The sequence below is a fragment of the Zonotrichia albicollis genome, chromosome 16 (genome assembly GCF_047830755.1).
Source record: "Zonotrichia albicollis isolate bZonAlb1 chromosome 16, bZonAlb1.hap1, whole genome shotgun sequence".
Lineage (NCBI taxonomy): Eukaryota > Metazoa > Chordata > Aves > Passeriformes > Passerellidae > Zonotrichia > Zonotrichia albicollis.
In genome coordinates, this window is record NC_133834.1 from 1,329,794 (window position 1) to 1,341,372 (window position 11,579).

The following is an 11,579-nucleotide window of genomic DNA, read 5'->3' on the forward strand; positions in this document are numbered from 1 at the left end:
CAGGTGCCCGCGGCCGGCGCGGGGCGCGCTCCCGGCGCTGAGAGCCCGAGCTGCGACCTCGACACCGGGATGGGGCTGTGGGCACTGTGACAGTGAGACAGGCACTGTCACTGAGCTGTGGGCACGGGAGAGGTGACACTGTGACAGCCACTGTCACCGGGATGTGGGCACGGGCGCTGTGACAGCGGTACAGCCACTGTCACCCAGCTGTACGCATGGGCACTGTGACAATGTGACAGGCACTATCTCCGGGATGGGGCTGCGGGCACTGTCACAGTGGGACAGGCACTGTCACCCAGCTGAGGGCATTGCCACCATGGCACAGCTGTCACTGTGCTGTGGCCATGGTTGCCATGCTGTGGCCGTGTCACTGTGCCATTTCTGGGGACACCACGGAGCAGCCAGGACACCTTGCCACTGCCAGGGTCACTGTGCTGTTCCAAGAATGACCGTCCTGTGGTCATAGTGCTGTTTTTGGGGATAGCAGGGGTGGGGTGTCCTTGCCCGGGTCACCATGCCATGCCGGTGTCACCAAGCAATGGCAAAGACTCCCTGTGAGCAGCTGGGCTGTTGGCAGGAGGGCAATGCCATGGTCCAGAGCACAGGGAGGTCACCATGCTGCTCAGCTCACCTCTGCTGTGGGCACTGACCCTAAAATAAACCCCTTCTGTGTCCAGACCCCCAGAAAGGGTGGCTGTCACCTGTGGGGACCCCCAGAGGGTCCCCCCTGCAGCCGGGAGGGCTCTCAGACCTGGCACTCACAGGGGCCAGGGGATGAGAGCAGAGGGTGAGGTTTGGCTGGTTTTGCTCTTTGCTGTTGCACATCCAGAGCTGCTGCAAGAAAAGGGAAGTGAAAATGGACGGGGCTGAGCTCTCGCTTCCCTCATGCACGGAAGGAGCCGCCCAGAGCTGCCCTGGGACCGGAGGAGGAGGCCAAGCCCCATCCCTGCTCCCTCCCATGGGCAGCAGCAAGGAGGAAAAGGAAGCAGCTCAGAGGGAAACCCTCGATGAGTGCGGATGTTGGGAGTTCCCCCCGCGGCTCCAGGCCCGTGTCCCGAGCTGGTTTTGAGCGATGCTGATCCCGGTTCCATAGATACCGATGCCATGACAACCCTGACATCATCCCCGCTCCGGACGGGAAAGGCGCAGCCAGGAGGAGCCACCCGCCCTGCTGGCACCGGCCTCTGGGGCTGGGGGCTCTGGGGGCTTCTCCTGCCCCCACACAGCTGCCCTGCCCCTCTGCAGCCCCATTCCCCCGGCAGGGACCCTGCCAGTGCCACAGCACACGCGGTACCTGTGGGGCAGGTGTGTCACACCCCTCACACACCATGCAGCCACAGAGCCAAGGATTCCCGAGTGCTGGATCCTGTCCCCAGCCCCTCTTGGCCTTTTGCTGCTTTGTCAGTGTGCTCTCTCTGGCAGGGTGGGATCAGGGTTTAACTGTTGAAGCTCATAATGGTGCCACGCAGTTTTTCTCAATTACAGGTGAGTCATCATCTCTCCAGGTCTATTTCTGACGCGCAGCAGGAAAAGCAGAATTCAGGCCTTCATTCCTCAATGTCACCAGCTCAGGAACCGGCACATTTTTCTAGGCAGAACCAAAATGGCCATGAAGAAAATGACAGGTTGGTCCCTCCTGCTTTCTGCTGGCAGGATGGCTCGTGGAGCTGGCCAGGGATGGGAGCCCAGTGCCAAGAGCATCACTGCCAGCTCATCCCTGAATTGCAGGGCAGGAACAAAGACCAAATTAACTTGAAGGGATTACCCGAGGTGGGGTTTTCATTCAGCCTCAGCAGTTTAGAGGCAGCTGTTTCAGCATCCTCAGAAATCCTTTTCATGCTTTGGGCACAAACCATCCCAAGCCCACCAGCCCAGAGTTCCTGGGATGGCACGGGCTGCCCTGCTCCTCCAGGGTGGCCATGCCAGGGAGGCAGCTGTTCCAGGGATGCTGCACAGGGAATCAGCTCGACCTCTGATTTCTGCTCCTGATTTTCTGATGATGTTGGGGAAACCACTTCTTTCTCTCTCTTTCTAACCTGTCTTGCTCAGCTTATCTGTCCCAGCTGGAATTTTTGGACAATGCAAAGCCCAAGGGAGAAGGACACTGCCTGGATCTTTGAAATGTTACCCTGGAACAAATCATGACCTTTTCCAGACTGGTATAGGCTTTATACCCTTCCAGGCACTGAAATCTCTGCTCCTAAACTTGTGCTTTCTTTGGGGTTCATCCCCCCAAACACGTTTGCAGGGTTTAAACAACCCTTGCCCACATCGTGGGGTGCCAGTTTTTCCCCCTGCTCCAGCTCAGATAGAGCACAGGAGCTATCTCCAGCCCACATACAAACTGTCTTTCTGCCTCGCTTCCTATTGCTGCAGATCAACAGATACACAGAGATACACAGAGGCAGCCAATAATGGGGAAGGATATTGCAACTTCCACATTTTCCCCATCAAAGGGAGAACAGCAGTGTTTGGAAATGGCCCTTCGCAGAGCGTTAGTTTGATTTGAACAAGTTTTGTCTCTATTTACCATTCCCACTGGATTTCAGGGACAGGGAACAAGGACAGGAAGCAAACAGAGCAGCACACAGACAACTGCCCAAGAGCTGCCCAAGTCTTTATTTTACATGAATTTAATTAAAGGTAGCGGAAAACCTCTATTTGCTTTCTGCTTCTTCTGGTCAAGCCAACTTCTTATCTTTGTCTCTATCACAAAAAAACACATCAGGTTTTCTCAGGGCTAATGATGTGGACATGACAACCTGGAGGAGACAAGATGTGGGGCTTTCTCCTTCTTCAAAACCTGTTCCAATGAGCCCAATACCCTGTAGGGTACCCTGGGAGGGGCTCCAATGAGACCTTGGAGCCTTCTCTTCTCCAGGCTGGACACCCCCAGCCCTCCCAGCCTGGCTCCAGAGCAGAGGGTCTCCAGCCCTGGGAGCAGTGACCCAAACAGATCCATGTTTTCCTCGTGTGTGGGGTTCCAGAGCTGGACAGAGTGCTCCAGGTGGGAAAAGCAAGGTGAAACCGCCTTGTTCTGGGAGCAGCTGCCCCAGAGTGTGTTTGGAGTGAGCAATTCCAGCGTGCAGGACGCAGCCTGGCTGCAGAGCCTGCACAAGGCAGCTGGGCAGGCTCTGGACACAGATTCCAGCAGCTCCCCATGGTCTGAGCCGGCCCTGGCACGGGCGTGGGTGGGAAAACAGCTTGTCCTTCACATTGCCCGGGCAGCAGGCTCGCAGCAGCACTTTGAGAGATGCTTAGTTGTTGCTCTGAAATGCTTTGCTTGCCTCCCTTCATTAGAGCTTGGCTGATGCTGCTTTCGGCCATCAAATGAGAAAATGAAAATGAGTTGATGGGAATATTGAGGAGAGCTTAGAAGCCCATAGGGCCCAGGGGCAGGGAGAATGGGCTTCTTGATGAGCAGTACCTTAGCCCACTGTCATAGAAAGCTCTTCATGCTTTCCACACTAAAAATATCTGGAAGATTATCCATTAGCTGGTTACTCATCTGCTTGTGAAACGTTTCTCAGGTGGGATTCAGCACTTACTGTACGTGGATAAACCCAGGATAAGTGTGCCAGAAAAACCTGTGGAAAACTTTGCAGACTGAAATCACTGAGGGAAGGTTGGGATAACAGAGCTCAGTGAGCTGAGGCAGCACCGGCTTTGAACAGGGGATTGGTGTCTCAGTGCTTGCGCAAAACCCAAACTGAACCCAACCCCAAAGGGTTTCAAAACTCCTCTCAGGGGTGAAGCCGTGGCCTCGACAGCTCGGGAGGGAACTCAGCCTCTGCTCCCCCGGTGTGGGATCCCAGGATTTGAATCCTGGGATGCAGGGCCCCCGGGACCACCCTTGGGGGGCCCGGGAGTCCTGGAATGTTGCCAGAAGTGCCTGGTGGCAGGACTTTGACCCTACACGGGAGACGACACCTTTATGAAGACAAGAGGGCCTCACCGGGGTGAAGGGTGGAAAGATTAGCTAATTAGAGGGTAAGAAACAGGGTTTAGGATTTATGTACAGGGGGGTTTAGAGGAGCAAGATGGAGGAATTGGGGTGTGTCCTGCCCTCCTTCTTCTTCCTCCTCTCCTCCATCTTCTTTGGTGATGGTGGCACCTTTCTATTGGTTATTACTAAGAGTACACCGAGTTATAAGAATAGATGGTATTGGAGAAAAATGATAAATATTGTATACGTAACTAGGGGTATAAAGATACGTGGCAGTCCGTGGGACGGCACAGTGTGCCCATAGCTGACTACTGAGCGGATCTTTGTTAAGCTGAAAGAACATTTTTTAGATAAACAATTAATAAACATAAAACCAGAAAGAAGAACTGAAGCCTCTTCTTGTCCTTTGATACGCAGGCTGCGTCAAGGCCACCTCCGGGCCACCTCCGGGCCTCCCAAGCCCCTCAAACAGCCGAGATAACCGGACACCCCAGCATGAAAATTTCAGGGCTTTTGGCAAACCAGAATGTAATCTGATACAGCCACTGCTGCTCACCTTGGGGGGAGCTTGAAAAAGGGGAACAAGGTCTTTGCTGTCCTAAACTGGCCTCCCTAGGAGCACACTGTCAGTCACACCGTGCTGGGACGTGCCAGCCAACAGCTGACATTGGTGCCTGTCACCTGCAGCTGTGCACAGGTGAGCAGAGCTGACAGGTACACAGGGACGTGGGGCAGCTCAGGCCATACTGGACATGAAGAGCATCCACAGCTACATCGAGCTTTGCTACCAAAATACACTGAAAATAAGAAAAGCTTTGTTTACCTGAACACAACCCCAACAGGTCCTCAGATTCACGAGCAGGATGCAACCTGATGGAAAAGAGGTTTGTGAGATGGATGGAGATGAGGGATTTTATAAGTGTGAACGCTCTCAGGCCCAGGCTTGTGCAGCACAAGCCCATTAAAACACCCTCTCTGAAAGAGATTTTCATCTAAACAGGAAATACAGGCAAAGGCTGCCCTAACAGCTATTTTTACCCCCATAAGCAGAAGTGAAAGTGGAGCTGCAGAAGATGAAGTGACTTACCTGGTGCCTAGCAAGAAGCTTATGACTAAAAAAGAACTGAATTTTGATCTCTAGAGCCTCCAGCCACGTGCTCTGGCCACAAAGGCATTGTCTTTTATTCCTTGTATATCTTTCACACCATCTGAGCAGCAGAACATGAGGCACAGTCACAGCATCCACTTTCTTTTTTACTTTTTTATGCACATCTGGATGGAAAAAGCAGGGAAAGCCCAGCTTTGCCTGACCATACTCAGAATTCACTGGGCACATCTCCATCCAGCAGTGGGACTTGAGCTTAGAACTAAAGCTTGGTGTTCTGGGAAACATGGAAGGTTTTAGGGGCTGCATTAAATGCCTGGTGGGACAGACATTAAATTAACTGGAAACTGCTTTATTCTGCTTCCAAATGCAGATTTTAGCTGCAGGCAGAGGAATAACACATCCCTCGTTTTGGTAAATATACAAGAGGCTTGCACACTCGTTCAAAAAGTAATTGAAGACACCAAAATCTCCTCCCAAAGTCACAGGAAAGGGACCAGGATGAGGTAAAACACTTGGTATCCAGAGCAGTCTTGTTCCAGAGATGGGTAAGAGGTGGAAAAGTCAAGGAAAGTCAAGGAAGTGGAAGGAAATACCTGGTAATTAATGTAAATACATGGAAATACCTGGCAATACAAGGAAATGCATGGCAATACATCCTCTGTTGCCCTCTACTGTTGGCTTGGTCAGATGTGGAGGGAATTTTCCCAGTACCTCCCTGTAGGAAGCACACTGCAGCCAGGAACAGAAGCCAAGGAGAATTACGAGATGTGCTGGATGGGAGGGAAAACTGGGACCAGGAGGGAAAACTGAGACCAGGACGGGGCTTTTGGATTTGGAGTGCTCGGGAGGAAAAGCATCAGCCTGCACTAGCACAGCACGTGGGAGGGGAGGGCACCTTTCCATAGGAAACAAGGGCAGAACTGGGCAGGTGCCAGTGCCAGGGACCCCTTTGGGGTGCCAGCCCGTGCCAGGTGCTGAGCCCAGAGAAATGCCAGCAGAAGTTCCGGGCCTGGATCAGCCACCCCTCAGCAGGACTGTCACATGCCAAGGGGAACACAGCCCGGCAAAGGCTGGTGTGGATGGTCCCTGTGGGTCCCTTCTGGCTGAGGATATTCTGTGATTCTACTTGTGGGAATCTTAACAGCAGTTACAAATATTCAGAAACGACAGAAAAATCAGCTCCATCTGGGTTGGGGGGTTATTTTACACGCATCAGCACAGAGGAGGGTACAAACCCCATTTATCCTCAGCAAACAGCCTTGGTTCACAGTTTTTGCAGAAGATGCCAACTAGCATCACCCCTCAGCTCCCTGCACTGGGATTAACAGCTGAACTGAGGGCTGGCCAGCCTGGAACCAGGGTCTGGTGCTCATCAACACTTCCCTGTGGGACTGACCCAGAGCAGTGCCCCAGCTGGCCCCAAGGCTGACCCTCATCCCCTTCGATTACAATTTAACTGATTTGTCTCCGTGCCATTATTTGTGGTTTTCTTTCCATGTTTTATTACTTTTCCCATTACCCTGCAAAATGAAGAGTTGACTTTACATCACCTTGTTGGCTGTGCTTAATCCTGACTTCAAATAATACTGGACAGCTCCTCTCCATCCTTCAGACAAAAACCCTGAGCAGCCATTCCAGGAATGGAATAAAACACCAACAAAATCAGGGCTTAGAAGGAAAGGAAAGAAAATCCTAAAAAATCCAAAGCCTTCCCTCTCCAAGCCTGTAGAACTCCAACAGGAAGGATCTCCCACACTGATTGGAACAGACTGAAGCAGAAGACACGAGAAAACAAAGCAACTCTTGGGAATCCTTCTGTAAACAGGAGCCTGCGGACGCCCAACGCGCTGCAAAGGAACAGCTAATCCCTGGAAAAATGTCAAAGGCACAGCGCTGCTCCTGCCAGCATCTGCAAGCCTGCCTGCCATCCATGGAACAGATGATTCCCCCGGGGCTCCCTGCTCTTTGCTTTTGGGGAGGGAATTTTAAAAAAAAGGAAAAAATTGAAGTGTGGTTTGAATGCAAACCAGGCCATGGAAACAGGAGTTTGGGAAGCTGCAGGGTTGGTCAGGCTCCTGTCACACAGCAGCAGCTCTTGAGAAAGGTGGAGAGCTCCTCAGGCAGCACCTGCTCCTGGCTCTGCTCTTCCTCACAAGGGCTCCTCACGTGGAGAAGCAGCTTCCCCATTCCAGGCAATGGGATTGCCAACCCTGCCCCTCAGGGATGCCACCCTGCTCCAAACCAGCAAGAGCTGAGCTACTCCCAACTCTAATGCTGCTCCTCACGCTGTCAGCAAGCCAAAAAAAATCACTGGCATCCCATAAAATTCCCACTGTTCCCCATATAAAAGCAAATTCTGAATTTGCTGTTAAATTCCTGTCAAATTCCTGCATTTTTGTAGGGCCAACAGCATCAATTCAACAGCACAAGAGGAAGGGACCAGGAGCAGCCCCACCTTGTCTGATCAATCCACAGAGAATCACACAATTTACTTGAGCCACCAAACTGTAATATATAGATATATAATTATATTTATATCTATATCTTGCTTTGTATATATAAGAGTAGTACCTTGGCATACAGAGGTTAGACCCACCAGCACAGCATGACCCCTTTTCCTAAGATCCCATGCAGCAGGAGTGAACCAGAAGTGAACTCAGTTGCTTTATTATTTTTACATCAACAGGAAATACAATTTGAACACAGAGATGTTTTAAAACTAGATTTAATCAAGAGCAATTAGTAAAGAAGTCACAATTTTCTGTACACAAGTATGAGGACCTCCAAAGGAAATTCCTTACCCAAGACTAAAACTTGTGGTACAAACAAGCAGCAGAACAAATTCCCCCAATCCTCACATGGTCAAGTCCACAGAGGTGAGGATATGCCTGAGAAACAACTACATCAGAGCTCTTCTGCCAAGCCAAAACAATGAGAGAACAAAGTGCAAGCAGAGATTTTATCAAATGGCCACTTGGTAAAGATAGAAACTGCCCTAAAAGCATCCTGGCTACAGCTGGTGGCCTCATTTTTGGGCAGGATTTGCTAAAGACACAGAGTCAGCTTGAAGGCTGTTCCCAAGCTCTGCCAGGACAGGAGAGGTTTTCCCTCCTGCACTGCAGCACCACCTCCCTGAAGGACACAAAGTGACCAGAATGTGTTGGGTACACCCTCACCTTCCCCTCAGCACTCAGGGAGTGGACAGGAGTGCTGGGGGGCTCCGTGTCCCTGCTGGCCCAGGGCAATACACCTCCCCAGCCCGGGCCCCTGGCAGATGGAGGTGGCAAAGGATGGGCAGGTGTTTCACCAACCTGCTCGTTTGCACTGAAACAAACGAGGGAGAAATCTCATCATCTGCTCCGTGGGCGAGGACACCGTCACACACAACAGTGGAGGGCAGATTGGAAAGGAGGAACGCAGAATTCCTGCTTCAGCACAACCAAACCCACAGGGAGATGCCTGCCCACACCTCCCTCTGCTAAAAGTGTCCTGACAGAACTGAGTCAGATGGGTCCTACCTGCAAAAATGGAGGGCTGCCCTTTTGTTGGTCCTTTCCCCTCTAGTGGATCCCAATGAGCTTTTTTTGTGGGGGCTGAGTTTATTACCAAACACAAAACCCAAGAGCTGGGGTTTATTTGTTCTAAGAACCTCAACATGCTGGCAGGGAAATTTTCTGAGCACTTTTAACAGCCTGAGTGACACCTTCAATCACACTCTTCATGCAGTGTCTCGTTATCAGGTCGTTTGGGTTTGTGTTTAGAAATGTTACGACACGGAAAGTTCAGAAATCATGAGTCCATAAAAGTCTCACATTAATTTAACAGATCTGACTTGAAAGGCCTTCACTGTGCCACAAAATACTAAAATGTGTATCCAAAGGTGTTCCTGGTTCTCTAATCACTCAGGAGCCCACACAGTGGTGTGAGGACCAAAGGTTCAGATAAGAGGTGAGTCTGCTCTAGTTTCAGCAGCACCATGAATCTTTCCAGTCAAAACCTGCCAAAAACTCCAAGGCTAAATTCACAGGTGTGCTGTAGGGCATGAGATAAGGAAGCTCAATAAAACAGACAAGAAAACCTCAGCAGGAAGCAGGGAAGGAAAAAAACCTGTTGCTGTCAGGGTTTGTGCAAACCTCTCCCAGGCAGGAGTGCAGGAAGGGATGAGATCATCACCTACGTGAAGAACTTGAAATGATTTTGACTCTGTTGTGTCCTCTGACATGTTAAGTTGAAATACAAAACCAAATTGAGAAATCTGGGCTCCATGTTTTAGTGTTTAAATTAAATGTACCTGCCCTCAGGACTTTTACCAAAGGAACTGGACAAAAGAGTAACAACAAATGTTGGAGATGCTAGAAAGAGAAATCCAGGGGTACAGACTTGGCACAAAACCCAGCATGAGTTTTCTCTATTAGAACAACAGAAATGAAAGTGACAATTAATCAGATGTATTTTCTAAAACATCAGGCAATGCCTTGGAGAAGATCACTGCATTCAGGGAAAATTAACTCTAGCCACAGAAATAAGCAAATGCCCCCAAAATCAGGAAATGTCATCATGAAATGAGTTTGTCAGATTGACCCAATCTCAGAGGTTTCTGGCAGCCTCAACCCCTCAGGTACCATTACTTATCAAAATATCATTGGGCTAGGATTTTCAATTCTCCTTTTGGCATTGGATCAGCTCTGAATCAGTCCCACACAAACAGAGTTATTGACTCCCTCTGTCCCTGCAGCAACCCCGCAGGGACTGCACTGCTCTGCTGGATTCCCAGAGCAGTCCCTGCGGGTTAATCACAGCTGCCATCCTTCCAGCCATCCCTCCAGCGCTCATCCACACGGGAGCAGTCGAATTCCGACTTGCCCAGCTTCCTGTTCACCTCGTTGTGGAGCAGACACAGCCACCGGGAGAAGTTTCTCCTGGTGCTCGTGTCGGGTTGGTTCGTCCGTAATCTGCAAACAGGGAATGGCAAACAAATCAGTGGAAACTTCTGAGAAAGAAGCTGAGAGTAGCAGAAAACCTTACCACAGAATCCCAGAATGGCTTGGGTTGGAATGGACTTTAAAGATCATCTCATCCCAAACCAAATCAAACACCTCAGCCCATTTCAGTCCTTGCCTCCACTACTCAGATTGCCAATACAGGGCATTTTAGAGGGCAGAAGAACACTTGCCTCCTGAAAATTATTCCAGTCTAATTCTATAACTGTTCACAATCCCATTTTGAACCAGAAAACTCCAAAATCGCCTCAGGGAAGCCTTGGAGGCAGCACAGAACCCAACAGCCTGAGAACAGGTGTTTGTTTTTTGAGTAAGTTTATCTGTGATTGATGCAATAATGGAAGAAACCAGTTCAGGTAGCTACAAACTCCAAATGCAGGAAGAGCTGCTGATATGCAAACTAGCTGCTGCAGCCCAGCACTTCTGGCAAGCCCCTCCAACAAAAAAACTGCTGAGGCTACTTACCTTTCCCTCAGATCTCAGAAAAACCCATTGAGGAAACTCACCTTTCCCTCAGATCCTCAGAAAACCTGCTGAGGCCACTCACCTGTCCTTCAGAGCCTCAAAAAACCCACTGAGAAAACTCACCTTTCCCCAGATCCTGAAAAAACCCTCTGAGGGTTTTCCCACTCACCTCTCCCTCAGGTCCTCTGCGCAGTGCTTGCAGGGGTAGAACTTGGAGAAGAGGTTGATGAAGTCCCTCATCTCCTTCTGCTGTGTCCCGGTGGGCCGGTCAGGGTAGTAGGCAGCCATGGTGTGCAGGAAGGCCCAGGTGCTGCGGCCCAGCTGCTCGATGTCCAGGGGACAGTCCCGAGGGGGCTCTTTCGCCTCCTGCAGAGGGACAGAGGAGTGTGAGGGGACACCGGGGCGGGTGGGGAAACAGCCCTTTTGTGCTGGGTGGGAAGGTGAGGTGGGGTAACAGGTCCTTCACATCCCTTCTGAGGTCATGGCAGAGTCCCCTCACACCTTCTGAGGGGACATGGCAGAGCTCCCCTCACACCCTCTGTAGGTCAAGGCAAGGACCCTTTCACACCCTCAGGGGACATGGCAGAGCGCCCCTCACACCCTCAACGGGGGCAATGGCAGCGCCCCTCACCCCCAGGGAGAAGATGGGGACTCCCTTCCCATTCCCACTGAAGGGAGCCCTGTCCCCGGCTCCTTCACACCCTGAAGGGAACACCCAGCCTCGTCCCACTTGCGGGAGCAGGATGGAGGACGGAGGGAGCGCTGCAGGGACTGAGGGTCGCCAAGGGCCCCAGGGAGAGCTCCCGCCGCGCCTCACCGCGGTGCCCGGACCCATCTGCTTCCTCTGGTGGCTGAACCAGCTCTTGAAATCCATGCAGGCTCGGCATGGCTTCTTGGGTATCTCTTCCGTCTCACCCTGCGGGACGGCGAAGGAGAAGGAGCCGCTGTCGGTGCCCGAGAAGGGCTCGTAGCCCCGACCCGCACGGCCCTCGCTGGGCGCCGCCATGATGGCGCCGCGGTGCAGGACGGGCCGGGGCGGCGCCATTCACGCCCGGGCGGC

At 51.6% G+C, this 11,579-nt stretch overlaps 1 protein-coding gene across 1 annotated transcript; it reads right to left on the reverse strand.

Annotated features, from left to right (window-relative positions):
- Positions 1-7,705: 7,705 nt before the first annotated feature.
- On the reverse strand, positions 7,706-11,579 carry GFER (growth factor, augmenter of liver regeneration). Its single transcript, XM_005495802.4, has 3 exons — positions 11,337-11,579; positions 10,689-10,885; positions 7,706-10,006 (listed from the first exon to the last, which is right to left on the reverse strand). Exons 1-3 carry the CDS (start codon positions 11,562-11,564, stop codon positions 9,844-9,846), a joined length of 588 nt encoding a protein of 195 aa, XP_005495859.2. The 5' UTR covers positions 11,565-11,579; the 3' UTR covers positions 7,706-9,843.